The 22,054-nt window shown below is 35.5% G+C and overlaps 1 protein-coding gene and 1 long non-coding RNA gene across 2 annotated transcripts; both read left to right on the top strand.

Annotated features, from left to right (window-relative positions):
• Positions 1 to 7,811: 7,811 nt before the first annotated feature.
• LOC133196312 (uncharacterized) lies at positions 7,812 to 10,397 on the top strand. The gene is made up of 5 exons (XR_009722319.1): positions 7,812 to 8,041; positions 8,335 to 8,437; positions 8,540 to 8,657; positions 8,773 to 8,864; positions 9,401 to 10,397. It is a non-coding gene; the product is annotated as an uncharacterized LOC133196312 (long non-coding RNA).
• Positions 10,398 to 12,618: 2,221 nt separating this feature from the next.
• LOC133196311 (pterin-4-alpha-carbinolamine dehydratase-like) lies at positions 12,619 to 20,537 on the top strand. Its single transcript, XM_061332220.1, has 4 exons — positions 12,619 to 12,725; positions 16,136 to 16,273; positions 16,841 to 16,921; positions 20,052 to 20,537. The coding sequence occupies exons 1-4, from the start codon at positions 12,621 to 12,623 to the stop codon at positions 20,139 to 20,141; spliced, it is 414 nt and encodes a 137-aa protein (XP_061188204.1). The 5' UTR covers positions 12,619 to 12,620; the 3' UTR covers positions 20,142 to 20,537.
• The last annotated feature ends 1,517 nt before the right edge of the window (positions 20,538 to 22,054 follow it).

Below are 22,054 nucleotides of genomic sequence, written 5' to 3'. Positions count from 1 at the left end.
GTAAGATTCGTGTAATGAAGTCTATCTTGTATGGATTTCTTGGGCTATTGTTCAGTTAATATCAGGTCTTAAAAAATTCATTTGACATCTTGAATTTTGTTTTATTTTAGCAGTAGGCGGTTAGGATGATCTGGAGCCCCTGGTGTGGACGAATGTTGCCTCCCAATCAACTGCAGTCATCGTTGGAAGATGCGGTAAGATTTGAGATCTGCTCGCTGCAAACTTTCCCCATCTTTTACTTGTCAATTGATGTTGACCTGGTTTGGCCTTGACTTCTTGACTTCCATTGACAGGATGCAGAAGAGAGGGACCCATCCCAAGGAGCAGAAGAGGACCCAGCCAGAGAGCCTGATAGAGAAGCTTTTTGATTTATCCCTCTGTCTCTCTTTCTGTCCCCTCCTTACTCTAACATTATTAACCATCTCCCTTTCCCTTCCTCTACTCTCATTTCTCCTATGCCTTTCCCCAAAATAACAGTCCCCTTTTGCTAACTTATTTTTCAAATAATTTTGTAATTTTTGCTTATAATTTTTTCGAATTGTTGCAATTGTTTTGTGAATTTCTTTTTACTTTCTGTAATTGTTTTGATTTTTTACTAATCTTTTGTCAGTTGTGTATTTTCAGGGGTTCAGATGAGGGACGACGACAGAAGAGGACTTTGGCCGGCCTAAAGAAGAAGAGGACTGCATTGCCCAGCTATGAATAGAAACCAACATTGGCCAGTGTGGTAAGAACATACTGCATTTGTTGCAATTTTGATTCCCTGTTGTTTTTATTCTAAGTTGATCAAAATATTTAGGACATTTCTTTAACATCCTGACTCTCTGTATTAATAGGAGGATGCCTGGATCCCAATGTTAGGAACAAGTTCCTTGTTTGTCAGGAAGAGGGTGGGGAGCAGGGTGGGGAATTAATTGCAGAAAAGGAGAGAAGAAAAGGTAAGATTCGTGTAATGAAGTCTATCTTGTGTGGATTTCTTGGGCTATTGTTCAGTTAATATCAGGTCTTAAAAAATTCATTTGACATCTTGAATTTTGTTTTATTTTAGCAGTAGGCGGTTAGGATGATCTGGAGCCCCTGGTGTGGACGAATGTTGCCTCCCAATCAACTGCAGTCATCGTTGGAAGATGCGGTAAGATTTGAGATCTGCTCGCTGCAAACTTTCCCCATCTTTTACTTGTCAATTGATGTTGACCTGGTTTGGCCTTGACTTCTTGACTTCCATTGACAGGATGCAGAAGAGAGGGAACCATCCCAAGGAGCAGAAGAGGACCCAGCCAGAGAGCCTGATAGAGAAGCTTTTTGATTTATCCCTCTGTCTCTCTTTCTGTCCCCTCCTTACTCTAACATTATTAACCATCTCCCTTTCCCTTCCTCTACTCTCACCTCTCCTATGCCCTTTCCCAAAATAACAGTCCCCTTTTGCTAACTTATTTTTCAAATAAATTTGTAATTTTTGCTTATAATTTTTTGAATTGTTGCAATTGTTTTGTGAATTTCTTTTTACTTTCTGTAATTGTTTTGATTTTTTACTAATCTTTTGTCAGTTGTGTATTTTCAGGGGTTCAGATGAGGGACGACGACAGAAGAGGACTTTGGCCGGCCTAAAGAAGAAGAGGACTGCATTGCCCAGCTATGAATAGAAACCAACATTGGCCAGTGTGGTAAGAACATACTGCATTTGTTGCAATTTTGATTCCCTGTTGTTTTTATTCTAAGTTGATCAAAATATTTAGGACATTTCTTTAACATCCTGACTCTCTGTGTTAATAGGAGGATGCCTGGATCCCAATGTTAGGAACAAGTTCCTTGTTTGTCAGGAAGAGGGTTGGGAGCAGGGTGGGGAATTAATTGCAGAAAAGGAGAGAAGAAAAGGTAAGATTCGTGTAATGAAGTCTATCTTGTGTGGATTTCTTGGGCTATTGTTCAGTTAATATCAGGTCTTAAAAAATTCATTTGACATCTTGAATTTTGTTTTATTTTAGCAGTAGGCGGTTAGGATGATCTGGAGCCCCTGGTGTGGACGAATGTTGCCTCCCAATCAACTGCAGTCATCGTTGGAAGATGCGGTAAGATTTGAGATCTGCTCGCTGCAAACTTTCCCCATCTTTTACTTGTCAATTGATGTTGACCTGGTTTGGCCTTGACTTCTTGACTTCCATTGACAGGATGCAGAAGAGAGGGACCCATCCCAAGGAGCAGAAGAGGACCCAGCCAGAGAGCCTGATAGAGAAGCTTTTTGATTTATCCCTCTGTCTCTCTTTCTGTCCCCTCCTTACTCTAACATTATTAACCATCTCCCTTTCCCTTCCTCTACTCTCACCTCTCCTATGCCCTTTCCCAAAATAACAGTCCCCTTTTGCTAACTTATTTTTCAAATAATTTTGTAATTTTTGCTTATAATTTTTTCGAATTGTTGCAATTGTTTTGTGAATTTCTTTTTACTTTCTGTAATTGTTTTGATTTTTTACTAATCTTTTGTCAGTTGTGTATTTTCAGGGGTTCAGATGAGGGACGACGACAGAAGAGGACTTTGGTCGGCCTAAAGAAGAAGAGGACTGCATTGCCCAGCTATGAATAGAAACCAACATTGGCCAGTGTGGTAAGAACATACTGCATTTGTTGCAATTTTGATTCCCTGTTGTTTTTATTCTAAGTTGATCAAAATATTTAGGACATTTCTTTAACATCCTGACTCTCTGTGTTAATAGGAGGATGCCTGGATCCCAATGTTAGGAACAAGTTCCTTGTTTGTCAGGAAGAGGGTGGGGAGCAGGGTGGGGAATTAATTGCAGAATAGGAGAGAAGAAAAGGTAAGATTCGTGTAATGAAGTCTATCTTGTGTGGATTTCTTGGGCTATTGTTCAGTTAATATCAGGTCTTAAAAAATTCATTTGACATCTTGAATTTTGTTTTATTTTAGCAGTAGGCGGTTAGGATGATCTGGAGCCCCTGGTGTGGACGAATGTTGCCTCCCAATCAACTGCAGTCATCGTTGGAAGATGCGGTAAGATTTGAGATCTGCTCGCTGCAAACTTTCCCCATCTTTTACTTGTCAATTGATGTTGACCTGGTTTGGCCTTGACTTCTTGACTTCCATTGACAGGATGCAGAAGAGAGGGACCCATCCCAAGGAGCAGAAGAGGACCCAGCCAGAGAGCCTGATAGAGAAGCTTTTTGATTTATCCCTCTGTCTCTCTTTCTGTCCCCTCCTTACTCTAACATTATTAACCATCTCCCTTTCCCTTCCTCTACTCTCACCTCTCCTATGCCCTTTCCCAAAATAACAGTCCCCTTTTGCTAACTTATTTTTCAAATAATTTTGTAATTTTTGCTTATAATTTTTTCGAATTGTTGCAATTGTTTTGTGAATTTCTTTTTACTTTCTGTAATTGTTTTGATTTTTTACTAATCTTTTGTCAGTTGTGTATTTTCAGGGGTTCAGATGAGGGACGACGACAGAAGAGGACTTTGGCCGGCCTAAAGAAGAAGAGGACTGCATTGCCCAGCTATGAATAGAAACCAACATTGGCCAGTGTGGTAAGAACATACTGCATTTGTTGCAATTTTGATTCCCTGTTGTTTTTATTCTAAGTTGATCAAAATATTTAGGACATTTCTTTAACATCCTGACTCTCTGTATTAATAGGAAGATGCCTGGATCCCAATGTTAGGAACAAGTTCCTTGTTTGTCAGGAAGAGGGTGGGGAGCAGGGTGGGGAATTAATTGCAGAAAAGGAGAGAAGAAAAGGTAAGATTCGTGTAATGAAGTCTATCTTGTGTGGATTTCTTGGGCTATTGTTCAGTTAATATCAGGTCTTAAAAAATTCATTTGACATCTTGAATTTTGTTTTATTTTAGCAGTAGGCGGTTAGGATGATCTGGAGCCCCTGGTGTGGACGAATGTTGCCTCCCAATCAACTGCAGTCATCGTTGGAAGATGCGGTAAGATTTGAGATCTGCTCGCTGCAAACTTTCCCCATCTTTTACTTGTCAATTGATGTTGACCTGGTTTGGCCTTGACTTCTTGACTTCCATTGACAGGATGCAGAAGAGAGGGACCCATCCCAAGGAGCAGAAGAGGACCCAGCCAGAGAGCCTGATAGAGAAGCTTTTTGATTTATCCCTCTGTCTCTCTTTCTGTCCCCTACTTACTCTAACATTATTAACCATCTCCCTTTCCCTTCCTCTACTCTCACCTCTCCTATGCCCTTTCCCAAAATAACAGTCCCCTTTTGCTAACTTATTTTTCAAATAATTTTGTAATTTTTGCTTATAATTTTTTGAATTGTTGCAATTGTTTTGTGAATTTCTTTTTACTTTCTGTAATTGTTTTGATTTTTTACTAATCTTTTGTCAGTTGTGTATTTTCAGGGGTTCAGATGAGGGACGACGACAGAAGAGGACTTTGGCCGGCCTAAAGAAGAAGAGGACTGCATTGCCCAGCTATGAATAGAAACCAACATTGGCCAGTGTGGTAAGAACATACTGCATTTGTTGCAATTTTGATTCCCTGTTGTTTTTATTCTAAGTTGATCAAAATATTTAGGACATTTCTTTAACATCCTGACTCTCTGTGTTAATAGGAGGATGCCTGGATCCCAATGTTAGGAACAAGTTCCTTGTTTGTCAGGAAGAGGGTGGGGAGCAGGGTGGGGAATTAATTGCAGAATAGGAGAGAAGAAAAGGTAAGATTCGTGTAATGAAGTCTATCTTGTGTGGATTTCTTTGGCTATTGTTCAGTTAATATCAGGTCTTAAAAAATTCATTTGACATCTTGAATTTTGTTTTATTTTAGCAGTAGGCGGTTAGGATGATCTGGAGCCCCTGGTGTGGACGAATGTTGCCTCCCAATCAACTGCAGTCATCGTTGGAAGATGCGGTAAGATTTGAGATCTGCTCGCTGCAAACTTTCCCCATCTTTTACTTGTCAATTGATGTTGACCTGGTTTGGCCTTGACTTCTTGACTTCCATTGACAGGATGCAGAAGAGAGGGACCCATCCCAAGGAGCAGAAGAGGACCCAGCCAGAGAGCCTGATAGAGAAGCTTTTTGATTTATCCCTCTGTCTCTCTTTCTGTCCCCTCCTTACTCTAACATTATTAACCATCTCCCTTTCCCTTCCTCTACTCTCACCTCTCCTATGCCCTTTCCCAAAATAACAGTCCCCTTTTGCTAACTTATTTTTCAAATAATTTTGTAATTTTTGCTTATAATTTTTTCGAATTGTTGCAATTGTTTTGTGAATTTCTTTTTACTTTCTGTAATTGTTTTGATTTTTTACTAATCTTTTGTCAGTTGTGTATTTTCAGGGGTTCAGATGAGGGACGACGACAGAAGAGGACTTTGGCCGGCCTAAAGAAGAAGAGGACTGCATTGCCCAGCTATGAATAGAAACCAACATTGGCCAGTGTGGTAAGAACATACTGCATTTGTTGCAATTTTGATTCCCTGTTGTTTTTATTCTAAGTTGATCAAAATATTTAGGACATTTCTTTAACATCCTGACTCTCTGTATTAATAGGAGGATGCCTGGATCCCAATGTTAGGAACAAGTTCCTTGTTTGTCAGGAAGAGGGTGGGGAGCAGGGTGGGGAATTAATTGCAGAATAGGAGAGAAGAAAAGGTAAGATTCGTGTAATGAAGTCTATCTTGTGTGGATTTCTTGGGCTATTGTTCAGTTAATATCAGGTCTTAAAAAATTCATTTGACATCTTGAATTTTGTTTTATTTTAGCAGTAGGCGGTTAGGATGATCTGGAGCCCCTGGTGTGGACGAATGTTGCCTCCCAATCAACTGCAGTCATCGTTGGAAGATGCGGTAAGATTTGAGATCTGCTCGCTGCAAACTTTCCCCATCTTTTACTTGTCAATTGATGTTGACCTGGTTTGGCCTTGACTTCTTGACTTCCATTGACAGGATGCAGAAGAGAGGGACCCATCCCAAGGAGCAGAAGAGGACCCAGCCAGAGAGCCTGATAGAGAAGCTTTTTGATTTATCCCTCTGTCTCTCTTTCTGTCCCCTCCTTACTCTAACATTATTAACCATCTCCCTTTCCCTTCCTCTACTCTCACCTCTCCTATGCCCTTTCCCAAAATAACAGTCCCCTTTTGCTAACTTATTTTTCAAATAATTTTGTAATTTTTGCTTATAATTTTTTCGAATTGTTGCAATTGTTTTGTGAATTTCTTTTTACTTTCTGTAATTGTTTTGATTTTTTACTAATCTTTTGTCAGTTGTGTATTTTCAGGGGTTCAGATGAGGGACGACGACAGAAGAGGACTTTGGCCGGCCTAAAGAAGAAGAGGACTGCATTGCCCAGCTATGAATAGAAACCAACATTGGCCAGTGTGGTAAGAACATACTGCATTTGTTGCAATTTTGATTCCCTGTTGTTTTTATTCTAAGTTGATCAAAATATTTAGGACATTTCTTTAACATCCTGACTCTCTGTATTAATAGGAAGATGCCTGGATCCCAATGTTAGGAACAAGTTCCTTGTTTGTCAGGAAGAGGGTGGGGAGCAGGGTGGGGAATTAATTGCAGAATAGGAGAGAAGAAAAGGTAAGATTCGTGTAATGAAGTCTATCTTGTGTGGATTTCTTGGGCTATTGTTCAGTTAATATCAAGTTTGAAAAATTCATTTGACATCTTGAATTTTGTTTTATTTTAGCAGTAGGCGGTTAGGATGATCTGGAGCCCCTGGTGTGGACGAATGTTGCCTCCCAATCAACTGCAGTCATCATTGGAAGATGCGGTAAGATTTGAGATCTGCTCGCTGCAAACTTTCCCCATCTTTTACTTGTCAATTGATGTTGACCTGGTTTGGCCTTGACTTCTTGACTTCCATTGACAGGATGCAGAAGAGAGGGACCCATCCCAAGGAGCAGAAGAGGACCCAGCCAGAGAGCCTGATAGAGAAGCTTTTTGATTTATCCCTCTGTCTCTCTTTCTGTCCCCTACTTACTCTAACATTATTAACCATCTCCCTTTCCCTTCCTCTACTCTCACCTCTCCTATGCCCTTTCCCAAAGTAACAGTCCCCTTTTGCTAACTTATTTTTCAAATAATTTTGTAATTTTTGCTTATAATTTGTTCGAATTGTTGCAATTGTTTTGTGAATTTCTTTTTACTTTCTGTAATTGTTTTGATTTTTTACTAATCTTTTGTCAGTTGTGTATTTTCAGGGGTTCAGATGAGGGACGACGACAGAAGAGGACTTTGGCCGGCCTAAAGAAGAAGAGGACTGCATTGCCCAGCTATGAATAGAAACCAACATTGGCCAGTGTGGTAAGAACATACTGCATTTGTTGCAATTTTGATTCCCTGTTGTTTTTATTCTAAGTTGATCAAAATATTTAGGACATTTCTTTAACATCCTGACTCTCTGTGTTAATAGGAGGATGCCTGGATCCCAATGTTAGGAACAAGTTCCTTGTTTGTCAGGAAGAGGGTGGGGAGCAGGGTGGGGAATTAATTGCAGAAAAGGAGAGAAGAAAAGGTAAGATTCGTGTAATGAAGTCTATCTTGTATGGATTTCTTGGGCTATTGTTCAGTTAATATCAAGTTTGAAAAATTCATTTGACATCTTGAATTTTGTTTTATTTTAGCAGTAGGCGGTTAGGATGATCTGGAGCCCCTGGTGTGGACGAATGTTGCCTCCCAATCAACTGCAGTCATCGTTGGAAGATGCGGTAAGATTTGAGATCTGCTCGCTGCAAACTTTCCCCATCTTTTACTTGTCAATTGATGTTGACCTGGTTTGGCCTTGACCTCTTGACTTCCTCTGACAGGATTCAGAAGAGAAGGACCCATCCTAAGGAACAGAAAAGGAGGGCCCATCCTAAGGAGCAGAAGAGATGGACTAATCCGCATGAGCAGTAGAGAATGATCCATTCCAAGGACTGCAAGAGAGGACCCATGTCAAAGAGCATAGGAGAAGGACCCAACCCGAGGAGCAGGTGTAAAGGACCCATCCTGAGGATCTGAAGAGAAAGACCTATCCCGAGAAGCAGAAGAGGACCAACATCATAAGCTGCAGGTTGGTTAGGAGCAGGGAATTTAATGTGGGAAATAATAGAAGAAAGGGTGAGATTAATATCAGAATAGTTGTATTGTCATAGAAAATTAATGGGGTTCTGCTTTTGAGACAAAATTGTAAATCGTAATGAGCTATACAGCCAATTGTTTATTATAGTATTCCTTTGACCCTTTGTTTGCAGTATTCATGAATCATTTGACCCTTGGTTAAATTTCTTTGCTAGCAGAAGGAACCTTGGCTGACCTAGATCCCTTATTGAGAAGTATGTTTTTAATTGTCTTTTTATTGAGCAGTTTAAGACAAACCTCTGTCCAGAATCCTTAAGAGAAGAATCTCACCTTAAAGCAAGAGTGTTGATAGTTTTGGGATAGACTGCTGTAAACCCTAGGAATGATGGTAAGATGCAATGTGCCAATCCAGTATTCTGTTGATTTTCATCATTTTTCCACTTTACAAGTGTAAGCAATTCTTTTACTATTTGATATTTTTTATTAATAGGTCAGGGTTAGATCTAGTGTAGTGCTAGTGTAGATCTCGAGAAAGTTGGTGACTTTCATCTGACAGAAAGTGTGCAAAATGATTGAGGGATCAAGTGCAGCCAATCCAAGAATTGATGGTAAAATATTTTATATGTTGATGTGCTTCTGGCTCTCTGAAGACTAATGGCTCTCCAAGTGTTAAGAAAATCATTTTTCCACAGACCTATAGATGTTCTTTGTTCATACATACAGGGTTGGACTGGTTTTCATTCTCACAAGAAGAGCAGACACTTACCTACCAGCAAAAGTTCAGGGATTGACTGTGGCCAATCCAAGACATGATGGTAAGACACAATGGCACATCTTGCACTGTCTGACATTTTTAGCTCACCTGAGCCGAGTTTTTCTGATCAAAATTTGTCTGTTGTTGTCAGTATTGTCATCATCCTTTTCTTTGTAATTTTTTTTTTACAATTTCATCTTTTCTCTAGAACGTATAGAAATTTCATGGAATTTTCTCCACAAAATATTAGGCTTCAAATTGTCAAATTACTACAAAAATGCCCTCAGGTAGATAAAATTGAAATTTGTGTAAATCATTGCCCTTTAAATCTATATGGAGCTGACTCCAGTTTTGTTGGAAAAAAAGTAGTTTAGAAAAAAGAACACACTTTGGCTCAGAAAAAATTGCAGTGACATTCAGGTGATTGTAAAAGCCTTTGGGCCTCTAAATTTGGCATTGTTTCTGAAATGTGTTGGTTGATTTTATATTATTGAAACTCAATAGCTTACTTGTTTTTATTTTCATAGGTACTGAAGTCTATACAATATCACTTTTTGACTTTTCATTTGTTAAGCTGACATTTTTTTAATTTGATAGAACACATCCTATGAATCATCTGAGCTATCTTGATAGATGTGGAAGGAAGAAAGTTGGGCAACACATCAAAATAAATTCATGTTATGAATCATTAGAAATGAAAGGAGAGACGTTTATTGTTGAAGGAGATATAGAACTCTATTTTGAATTAGTGTGAAGGATTTGTGACCTTGTATTATGGATCTGTGACCTTATGTGAAGGATCTGTTACCTACATATAGTGTGAAAAAATTGGTGACCTTGTATGAAGGATCTGTGACCTTGTGAAGGACCTTGACCTTTTGTGAAGTATATCTGTTACCTTATGAATAGGTTCTGTTGCCTTGTGTTAAGAATATGTAGCCTTGTTTGAAGGATCTGTGACCTTGTGTGAAAGATCTGTGACCTTATGTGAAGGGTCTGTGTTTTTACATGAAGGATCTGTGACCTTAAGTGAAGGATCTTTGATCTTGTGTGAAGGATCTGTGACATGTGAAGGATCTGTGACCTTGTGTGAAGGATCTGTGACCTTGTGTGAAAGATCTGTGGCCTTATGTGAAGGATATGTGACCATGTTTGAAGGATCTGTGGTGTTATGTGAAGGATCTGTGTTCTTGTGTGAAGATCTTGTTTGAAGGAACTGTGACCTTGTGAGAAGGATATTGCATTTTCCGGTCTTAGTTCCTTCCTTTCTTTTGTTGATGTTTTGAACCAAAAAACTTATGTGCTATTATCACCCCAGCAGTTAATTTCCTTGTAACACCAGTTGAAGTATTGACCAGTTTTTGGTTCCATCAGATGAATGTGATGTCTTGCATTCACCCTTAGACTTGCATAAATTTTTTGCCTTGGACACATGTGTGACTTTTTATCCATGTTTTCCCTGGGAAGTTTTTAATATCAGTGATTATACTCTAGCCTTTGAAGTTTAATGCTATTTGGAAAGTTTATGATGAGTGCAGTATAACAATTTTTTGTGTTATGTAGTATTAGCAAAAATTAATTGCCCTAACAACATGTAAACAATGTTACGGAAATGTCTTGTTACTAAGTTTTAGTTAATTAGGCTACAGCCAAAAAATTTTCAGAATATATTGCATGGGCAAACATTCAATAATTAAAGGGGTATTATCAAATGGTCACTTTCTAGTGCACACTATCCTGAGAAAGTCCAGTTTTTATCAATACAAATATATGTCTTTATTGCAAAATCCATAATTCATGAAAATATTGTTTAATAATTAAAGAGAGTGAGGTGCCGCCACTCAAATTTTTGCTTACTCTGCATTTTGCCGCGGTTCACAGGTTTCCATCATTTTTTACAAATTTTGAAAGATTTTGTTTTTAATATATGGTTTTTCCTGGGCGGCAGAGGAGGCTTATTTTATTTTTGGATGCATTTTAATGTGCATTTTGTTATGAATATGTAATGTTGTATGAAAACTGCTTTGTTTGCATGTTAATTTCTTTGGAAAATAAACCTGGCCTAAACCTGCATGGTGCTCTGTAATGCAATTTAAGGGTTTTTAATAATCGTATATGTAGGCATCAAGTGTAGTGAAGAGACTGGAAATCTTAATTCATTATATGTGTGTGTTATGTCTATTTGTTTTGACATTTCAATTCATATACAATGTATAATGTACTACTTATAAAAAGTGACATTTGCTTCCTAAAATCTTTTCAGAGTTATGTGTATAACAGAAGTCATTATTTTCAAATATTCTTTTCAAAGTACATGTACATGTTATAACATGTAAATTCAATATTCATGTAAATCTTCACAAATTATGACAACAAATAAACAATATTGAATAGCATTTAAATCTGAGTACTTTTTTCATTGCAGCCATCTTAGAGAGTTTTGTAGTGAAATGTTATTGGAACTTTATATACTTATCAAATATAAAACATAACTGCTATAATTCTTTACGTTCATGATGTGATAACAAATAAACAGTAATTAACATAAACCCAGGGGTTTTCTTTTTCTGTATTGCAGCGATCTGAGAGAGTATTTTGCAATGACTTTGGGAAATCTATAGTTATCATTAACTTGACACTGACATATACTGTAAATCTTTACTTTGTGCAGTACTGGTAAATGAAATTGAGGTTTTTTCCTTCTTTTAATTTCCCCTCCTTTTTATTGTAGCCAGTTAATTGAATTAAGATACAGATATCTTTTTTTCAAATTAGTCCTTTGAATTTAAGATATCAAATTATTTGATGCATTACACAACAATTCAATTAGAGAGATATCTTCAGGTATTCAAGATAATTTTTAATTCTGAATTAATTAAAATTTACAAATTACAATTACACAATGATTGAATTTGTTGCTTAAAATCTTCCAATGAATCAACAAATTCAACAACAAAATTAATAAATTATAATTAATTATAGAAAGCAATAATGCAATCAAAGCAATCAAAGCACACGATATATATTCTATTATTTTTCTCTTCAATATTTGCTTAAAGAAATTGAGGAGTTATGCTGATGACAATTAAACCAGGCTTGGCTAATGGTGATGATGTCTTCAATTAATTTCAAAATTCCAATGATGCATTCATCAATTCCTTTAGAGAGAGCAGCCACTAGCTTATAAAATGATTAAAAAGACAAAAAAAAATATCATTTTAATTTAATTGTCAGCAGCCTGTTGCATGCTGCAGTTTTAGATATTTTTTTTAAGTTGAATAATGATAAAATAATCAAATATGAGGAATTCCTGGTCTGTCCAGTTATTTTCAAATTTTGTCCAGAGGTGTATTAAGATGTTTGACTGACTAAAGTAAAAGTTTGTAAAGTTCCCTTCAAAAATCAATTTCACAACAAATTACTTGCATTTAGGACATCGGTGGGGGTTGGGGGGGGGGGGGGTTGGGGGGGGTTAGTTTTAGACTTCTTTGTTGAAAAAAAAATCCAGCTGATTTTCTTAATATTTCAAAATGATTTTTTAATATCATAAAACAGATTATTTATTTTCTTTTTTTAGTTAAGCTAGGATATAATATTAAACAGATTAAAAAACACAAACTTATTTCAGAATTAAGCAATAAGCTAACAGATTTATGTTCAAATAGATAACTTGAATACAAGCTGTCCAGAGTAAATTAAAAAAGAAAATAATTTATTCATATTAAATATTAATCTTTTTTTTATTTAAAGAAAGCACTAAGAGTTATTTACCTTAATTAGAGCTCTCTTATTCTTGAAAACAAATAAAGGTCTATTCATGCTGCAATTGATTTGTCGACAAGCTTTGGCCAGTGCAGGACATTTATGCAAGGAGAGAAGTGCATTGTTTCTATCTTTCAATCGACCGTTCAGTAAAAAGATGGCAAGTTACTTAAATATGTATCTTGAAATAAGTACTGAGCACATGAAACTACTTGTCAATCTGAATTTCCTCAAAAATGTGATAATCTAATCATAATTTTATGCTACAGCCGACATAATTATGGTGATCGAGGGCCTGTCCCCAGTCTAGACGAACTCCAAAAACAGTGTTTCCGGAAGTAAGAAATTGAGACTTAAAAAGACTCCGAAAAAAGAGTCCGCGCATGCGCACACACACACAGAAAAAGGCGATTTTTCGGCAAAAATGATGGGTCAACAAAAACTGTGCTTGCAAAGTTTTGGAAAGTATGGCAATTATGATAGTACTCAGAAATGCTAAATAAAAGACTAAGGAAAATATCGTATTTGTCAGATTTTTGATTTATTTGCAAAAAAGGAGATATTTAGGCCTACTTTCAAAGTTGACGTTTGTAGTCAGATCAATTACAGAGAAAATGATATGTTTGAGAAGTAAATATGCACAATAAAAGGGATATGTATGCAAAATAGGACAATATATATTGTAACTGTTAAAAACTTAACTGAATTTTATATATAAATTAGCATTCCGTTTTTTTTTAATTTATGTACGACATCTGAATTGAACACATAAGTTCTTACTGTCGTTATTTACTGATTTTTTATCACATACGAACAGATATTATTATGAAAACATTTATAAAACTATAATCTATCCATATGAAAACTTTAAAAACGACTCTTCTCGAAATTAAGGTCACAACATGTCTTCTAAAAATGAACCTGTGAATACCTCTGCTCCGACTTGAAAAATACGCATTTTCTGATTAAAATAAATACAAGCTGGGTGTCTTCAAAAACAAATAAAAGCACCTTTGTTTTAGGAATGACATAAAATTTAAATCAAGGAGACAATAAATCAAATTAGAAAATAATTCTTACCGGCAGTATTGACTCGATGTCGTATATCCAATTTACTATTATGCAAGAGTTTGAAGCGATAAATAAGTCAATATCCACAACATAATTTAATAAATGTAATTATTCATTCAACAGAAATTAAAATAAAGTCACAATGCACTAAATGCAACCATTATGCAGCCGTATATTTGGAGAAAGTGAACAACAATCCATCGTTTGTTTACATCGGACGCCATTTTGCCACAATGCATGATGGAGCCAAAGACTTCGTTTTCGGAGTTCATGCCATTTTTGGGGTTTGTCTAGACTGGTCCCAAGACACAGGTATATCTAACTGGGTAATGGCCAGAAGGGTTCCTTTTTTTTTAATTTTATTTTAATATGAATATTCAATTGCCCAGGTTTATTATCATTATGAGACAAGTAATTATGCTGCATTTATTTTCTACATGTAAGAATTTGGCATTGTACAATTTTACTAATTAATGCCTAGGTATAAATTTGTAAGACAATAATGGATTATGGTATTTAATGTATAAATTCAGTGTGAATTCAGTTTATTGAAAAGATACTGTGAAAGGTGCATGGTGTAGTGGCTCACAGCTCTAAGAGTAAGAGCTTAACCTTTAAGTCATGGACTTCGAGTCAAAAATGATAATTTTTTCTGAATGTGTTGTCACAGGTAATGTACATGTAAAATATAAAAGTCCTAGCTATCTTCTCTCTTTTAAAGGTTATTACCAATGTTAAAGATTTTGAAAAGTACTGTAGGTTAAACATTAAGGTTAGAGTCAAAAGGTCCAAAACCATAATGCAGTCAAAAAGAATGATGGAACAGGGTAATACTATATGCCCTGGCCATTTTATGGCGGGGGCATAAAAACATGCCAGTTTTAGTTCTAACAAAAATGTCTTTACCATTAAATACCCCAGTTAAATGCTTGTCTTAGCATTGGAGTTAAAGTTAAAGCTGAATTTATAATCGACTTTCCGTATTGTTTTGCTGTCTCTGTTTTATTACTACTCTGATTGGTCAATTGCAGAAGTCAGTAGGATTCAAAATTTGCTATCTCACTAGATGGCACGATAGTGAACCATTAATTTCAGTCCATTTGGTCAAGGGTTGATGTGGAGCGGACTGGATCAGAAACCCTTGACTTGGGAAGATGACTTTGACTATCTTTCTCATTTTAATAAGTTTCTATTTGAGACAATTAAATCACACACGGAAATATTCAATTAATGAGATTGTGCTTGCAAACATCTCTGTAAATTGGGAGGAATTGGCAAAAACTGAACATTGTTACTTTTGTTATCGAAAATGGGGCTGCAAGTTGCTAAATTCAGGGACTTAAACTGCTTAAGGTCAAGATCTAGTAAATGACTTTAGACTAACTTTTTGGTGCTAGATCCATAATGACGTCATAATCAATTTTGACTTCTTTTTCCCGCAGCTTACGGCTCTGGTAGAATTTTGTAGAAAATAAAGTATTTTCATGGAATTCAATTTGAAATCATGCGAAAAGTAATCCCGATACCTATATTCAATTTGATATTATTTTAACGAAGAGGCCAAGAACATACAAATTATCGTTTTCTGAGAGACTGTAGGCAATCTGGATGCATTTCTTTGTCTGATATGGAAAAAAACTCTCGTATTCATGACTGTTTTTCTTAATTTTTCATTGAAAATGACAGTTTAAAATATGATTTTTCGTCTTGTTCATCTACAAATTATGCCCGGAAACACCTTATTTGACCAAGCTAAAGTTATAAAGCACCATTAAAGGAATTTATTTCCCAAATTTGAGAAATCTGTAGGCACCTTTCATTTGCTAGATCTTGACCTTAAGGACGGAAAATCAGGGTTCATCATTAATGTTAGTCCATTAATCTCAGACTAATACATTTTTAAAATCTGTGGCTAATTAGTTCAAATGTAACAATAAAAATTCCTGGTAAACTGTATACATTTTTTTGACCGTTGAGGACAACATGCATTTTGTCTGACCCAAGAACCAAACTATGTGCCTTAGGACGTTATGAACTCTTTTATTGGACCTACAGTGATAGTATACATGTAAACAGATCCTGTACCCACTTCATTCACCTCACCCCCACCTGCCTACTTATAACTGTCCCCAAAATCCACCATATATTAAACTATTGAGTACAGAGTTATTGACGGATATCGACGGATTTTTCCATTATTCCCTGATCATGACAAGGAGCACATGGCAGGTGTGACTGGTCAGCAGGGAATGCTTACTCCTCCATGGCACCTGATCCCACCTCTGATGTCTTAGAGGTCCGTGTTTGCTCCACATATTTCATCTGATTTAGCCCTTAATAACCCCCTTTGCTTGTTAGCCCTGAGAGTCACCCTTTCACATCTTATTGATCAACTTAAGAGTTAGATTCAAATACCATCTTTTCAACTGCATAAAGATTCAATTCCCATCTGTCTCATTAATCAGTACTTTCACAAACAACTCTTGATATCAATTGTAGGCATCAACCCCTAAGAGAACAAAACTGGAGTCTGATGAGAGAGAGGATGTCTTATCTCCACTGAAGAAAGCGGGGTGGACAATGGTGGAAGGTCGTGATGCAATCTATAAGGAGTTCCTGTTCAAAGATTTTAATGAGGTATAATTACATTCTTTGTTTATTTAAGAAATAAGGTATCATTTTAAAACTTTTATTGTGATTTAAATAAGGGTTGGTCGTGTGATCAAATTTCGTAAAGCCTTAAGGGCTTTATGATGGATTTGATTATATATATGCCAACCCATGTTTATTTCTTGATAAATGTTTAAAAATGATATCTTAATTATTACTTATACTTACATTTATGACTCATTTATAACAAAAAATTGCGTACTATAGTTTCAAACCCATAAAATGATTTACATGTATTTTTCAAAACCTCAATGGTATAAATTGAATGTGTTGAACTTGAACATGCTGATCACTTATGATGTTACTGTGAAATTATATCGATCTTTTATGATTTAGCTATGTCAGAATTAATGGTCATGTGACGAACCTGTTTGATATGCCTTGTTCATATACATGTAGTGTTATATAAGCAAAAACATTTGCAAATATAAATATTTAAAAATATTAGTTTTTAATGTTTAAAACTTGAATGAGAATGGTTAAGTTATTCTATTTTTATGCACTCCATGTTCAGTTTATTGATTTTGAATGCAGGCCTTTGGATTTATGACAAGAATAGCAATACAGGCAGACAAGATGGACCATCACCCAGAGTGGTTTAATGTTTATAACAAGGTATGTTTAATTAAATGTATATGCTTAAAATATAAATGTCTAGTTTGGGTATTTCAGAAAATATATATACATTTGTACACAGGTGGTAGTCGGCAACAATTTATGCATGCTTTTAACATATATTTGTGGCCAGTGTATATATAACCCCAAAAAAACCTATAAACATGTAGAGGTTTATTTCTTCTATTTATGTTTTAAAATGTAAAGTATGTTTTTTAGCTCATCTGAGCCGAAGGCTCAAGGAAGCTTTTCTGATCAAAATTTGTACATTGTCTATTATCTAGGGATGTCAACGAATATTCGAACATTCGAATATTCATTCGATGAATTGATATTCGAATATGAATTTAAGATTCGAATATTCGATGTTTTTCAGATTTCATAAAAAGAAGTACTGTGGTTAATAAATTTTTATTAGAACAGTGCTGGAATTAACTAGCGATCAATTTCGATCGCCTGATTTCTTTCACTACTTTCTTATCTTATGTATCTACAAAATTATTTTGTTTTGAGTACGGTGTTAAAGAATTATACAATAATGCTTTATTTATAATACAAAACGTACTTTCATCGTTTTTATTAAATAAATACGATCGGATCTAGAATCGAGGACATCAAAAGAAAACCTTTTTAAAATGTCTAAAAGACGTGAAGGGTATACTTATCAAATAAATTTAATTGATCATTGAATGAATGTCCGATAGAATTAGTCTGTAATTAATATTGTTAAGGGCTCAATTTCAGAAAAAATGTGTAAATTACTTAATTATCTCGGGTTGTACATAATCCTGAATTTTATATTCGTTATTGGGAAATTAGTTAATTACCTAGGAAAATTGTCTATGGAAATATTTGTTTATATTTTAAAAACATTGTATCAAAGATTATCATCATATCTCTTATTAGACTGATAATTGTAATTAATTACACGTATTGAACTCTGAACAGTATACGACTATCTTGCCTTTGGTAAGATGACTGGTTCCCCAATTGGAGCTACTATAAATACACATGTATCATTTGTTAAATTGATACTTTTCTACATTTAAATCAATTATTTATTTCAAACATTGACAAATATCAAATGGAATTTCTTATTGTACACCTACAAAAGTCTTCATACAATTTTACTTCCAATATAAGAATACGTACGGTAATTAACCTTTCATGAGAGCAGGATGATGTATATGAAAAATAATCCAGATTTAATTTATTATATCGAATATTCGAATATATTCGAATACTTTCATTGAATATTCGAATATGAATTATTGACAAAATTGACATCCCTACTATTATCACATTGTTGTCATTGTAAACTTTTCACAATTCCAACTTCTTCTCAAGAACCACTGGGCCAATTGCAATCAAACTTGCCACAAAGCATTCGTGGGTGAAGGGGATTTAAGTTTGTTCACAGGAAGTGCCATGCCCTCTTTCAAAGGGAGATAATAAAAAAATCATGAAAATTTGATGGCATCTTCAAAAAATCTTCTCAAGAACCACTGGGCAGGAAAAGATGAAACTTATTATAAAGCTTCATTGCATATTCTTGATTCAAGTTTGTTCTTATCATAACCCCTGGGGGTAAGGAGGGGCCACAAGAGGGGTCAAAGTTTTACATAGGAATATAGAAGTATCATCAGGTAGTGTAGATTCAAGTTTATTCCAATCATGACCCCTGGGGGTGAAGGTTAGTGACAACAGAGGGTCAAAGTTTACCTTAAGAATATACAAGAAAGATCATTAAAAATCTCCTCCTCAAGAACAGTTTAGCCATTATTAGTCATATTAATTCAGAAGTATCCTCAGGTAGTGTAGAATCAGGTTTGTTCAAATCATAACCCTGGGGTAGGGTAGGGTGGGGCCACAACAGTGGGTCAGAGTTTTCCATAGGAATATATAGAAAATATCTTTAACAATCTTCTTCTCAAGAACAACGAAGCCATTTTTAGTCATATTTATACAGAAGCAACCTTAGGTATTGTAGAATGAAGTTTGTTCAAATTATGACCCCCAATGGGTTGAGGGGCACAACAGAGGGTCAAAGTTTTACATAAGAATATATAGGTGTCATCTTGAAAAGAATTTTCAGCTCAAGAACAGCAAAGCCCTGATTAGTCATATTACTATAGAAGCATGTTTTGTTTCCTTGTGTACAATTTAAAAATGGATTCTGCGCAAAACATGGCTTTGTCTCATTCCTAATGTGATTGAAAGTTAAAGATGTTAAGACAAGTGATAAACCCTTTAGATCTGAACGTATTTTATGGTAAAACACGATATCTCATCACGCGTGTATTTCGATGAAAATTCGCTGTCTTGTTGACTAAAACGTGTTAACACGAGAAATGACAACTGAATTTCGACATAAATAAAAGGAATAAAAGAATGAATGTATTCCTTTTTCATTCCAATTTCAAAGGAAGATTATTAGGAAAGGTCCCTGTAGTTCCCTGTAAATGTTCGTCATTGGTTTAGAATATTGTCACAACTCAAAAATCTACCTATCAATCAAATTCAAGTTAACAAAATGATATTTTAATTATTATAAAGAAATATGACCATTTGATATAACCCTGTCAAGTTTAAAAAAAATAACATGAACTTGAAAGACTTCTTAACCTTGTCATGTATCGTGATACGTATCGTATCCTGAAGTGAATACCGTGATACGTATCGTATCGTGAGGTTGGTGTATCCTTGCCCCCCTATTAGAGTGGGTAGGGTGTGGTCACAATGAGCGATCAGTTTTACATAGGAATTCAAAGGAGAAAATCTTTAAAATTCTTCTGCTCAAGAAAGCAAAGCTGTGATTAGTAATACTGATATGGAGGCATCCTGAGGTAGTGAAAATTGAAGTTTGTCCCCTCCCTTCTTGCAAACTTTTTAATACTGAACTGATTTCTGTATTTTCCCAGCCAGTGTGCTCAGGTGAGTGATGTGGCCCATGGGCCTTTTTTTTCTTTTGCCAAATTTGATGCAGCAAAATTAATCTCGAAATGTGTATCAATCAATAGTGTCTTCTCATTCTGAAGCAGTTATGAGCTCATGCATTCACACTTTGAGATCACATTACCTCTTTTACACATGTTTTATTGTACTTTTCATGTACTTTCTTTACTTACAGGTTCAGATAACACTGAGTACTCATGACTATGGAGGCCTGTCTCACAGGGATGTAACCTTAGCAAACTTTATAGAGAAGTGTGCAAAGTGAACAACCTCAGATATCTATTATAAATAGAATCACAGAAGCATTCCAATTGTGTGGCTTTATACTTAATGAACAAAATGTTTTGTACTGTCTGATGTGTTTACTTTCATGTTGATGGTAGAGGGTAGAGACATATATATATATTGATGGAAATGTCTGTTCTGTTGTCATAAGTCTAATCCACTATGTACTGCATTGCTGTTCATGTACAAAGTGCCAGGTGTACAAACCTTTACATTGGATGAAAGTCTTTGTATGAACATTGATGAAAACAGATTTAAAATTCAGCATCTTGGCAGATGAACAGTAAATTTTTGTACTAGAGTATACTTAAGCTGATGTTTAGTTTTATACACTGTTTTGTGAAGAATTAGATTTAATAAATATGAATTTACTGTTTCTCTGTATTAATCTCAATGGAAAATGCATCTATTTAACTACTAGAACTGTAGATTCCTTATTATACCCCCCCCCCCCCCACAAATGAAGTTTGGGGGGTATATAGGAATCACCTTGTCCGTCTGTCTGTCTGTGCAACATGTAAGGTCCATATCTTTCTTACAGAGGAACATTAGAATCTACTACTTCACACAAAGAATGTTCATGACCTAAGGGTGTATCATGACCTTGACCCAAGGTCATTTGGGCAAGTTCATGTTCACTGAAAGAAAAAGTTCATAATTCGTGTCCGGTCCATATCTTTCTTATGGATAAACTTGGTGAGTTCCCATTTAACACAAAGATTGTTTATGACCTGAGGGTGTGTCAAGGTCATTTGGGCAAGTTCAAGGTCACTGACAGAAAAAGTTCATAATTCATGTCCAGTCCGTATCATTCTTGGTGAGTTTCCATTATACACAAAGATTGCTTATGACCTGAGGGTGTGTCATGACCTTGACCCAAGGTCATTTGGGCAAGTTCAAGGTCACTGAAAGAAAAAGTTCATAATTCATGTCCAGTCCGTATCATTCTTGGTAAAAACTTGATGAGTTTCCATTTTACACAAAGATTGCTTATGACATTAGGGTGTGTCATGACTTTGACCCAAGGTCATTTGGGCAAGTTCAAGGTCACTGACAGAAAAAGTTCATAATTCATATCCGGTCTGTATCTTTCTTATGGAGAATAATGTTGGAATGTTGGGAGTTTCCACTTCACACACAGATTGCTTATGACCTGAGGGTGTGTCATGATGTTGACCTATAGTCACTGTAGAAAAAATGATTATAATGCATCCATACTTTCCAACAGAGAAATACTTGAAATATTGTTATTTATTTTTTCAATGTAATAAAAAAAAATGTTATAAGTATTGATGTTTTATTAGGCTGCGCCTTATTTTCATTCATTGAAAAAATTTAATGAGCAACTACCAGTAAATTTTCACTCTAAATGTTTAAACAAATTGTGAACACCTCTTAGATCCATCAAATACTAGTATTAGTGACTTGGCACCTTCTCTGAATACCCTGCAGGGGGTATTTGTCCCTTTTGGACAGTTCTAGTTGATTACATGTATTACATAATTTTGCAAGAAGCACCACTCACAAAATAAAATTACTCGCTTTCATTTTTATGGTGCTGAAATCAATGTAAAATCTCTAGATCAACCGTCCATTCATGAATTATTATTCATTTGAAGTTAGAGTCATTTTGCAATAATGAGTATTTGGGGAAAAAAGGGAATCTACAGTAGGCCTATTTGGTAACTTTATTATGATTTGTTTCAAACATGAAAAGCAGTACATACATGTAACTGTACAACGGGGCATCTCCAAAATATTTACAACTTTGTAATTTATTTACCACCTAGTTCAGGATTTGTTGTACGTGCATATCAATGACTTACCGATACTCATCAATGACTCGTGTTCACTGAAAATCAGCAACCTATAAGACATGATAACTTTATTATT

Source organism: Saccostrea echinata, unplaced genomic scaffold (genome assembly GCF_033153115.1).
Source record: "Saccostrea echinata isolate AGI-Se365-2 ecotype Australia unplaced genomic scaffold, CSIRO_AGI_Sech_v1 ptg000030l, whole genome shotgun sequence".
Lineage (NCBI taxonomy): Eukaryota > Metazoa > Mollusca > Bivalvia > Ostreida > Ostreidae > Saccostrea > Saccostrea echinata.
The sequence above is the reverse complement of the archived record's forward strand: the minus strand, read 5'-3'. Positions and strand labels throughout refer to the sequence as shown.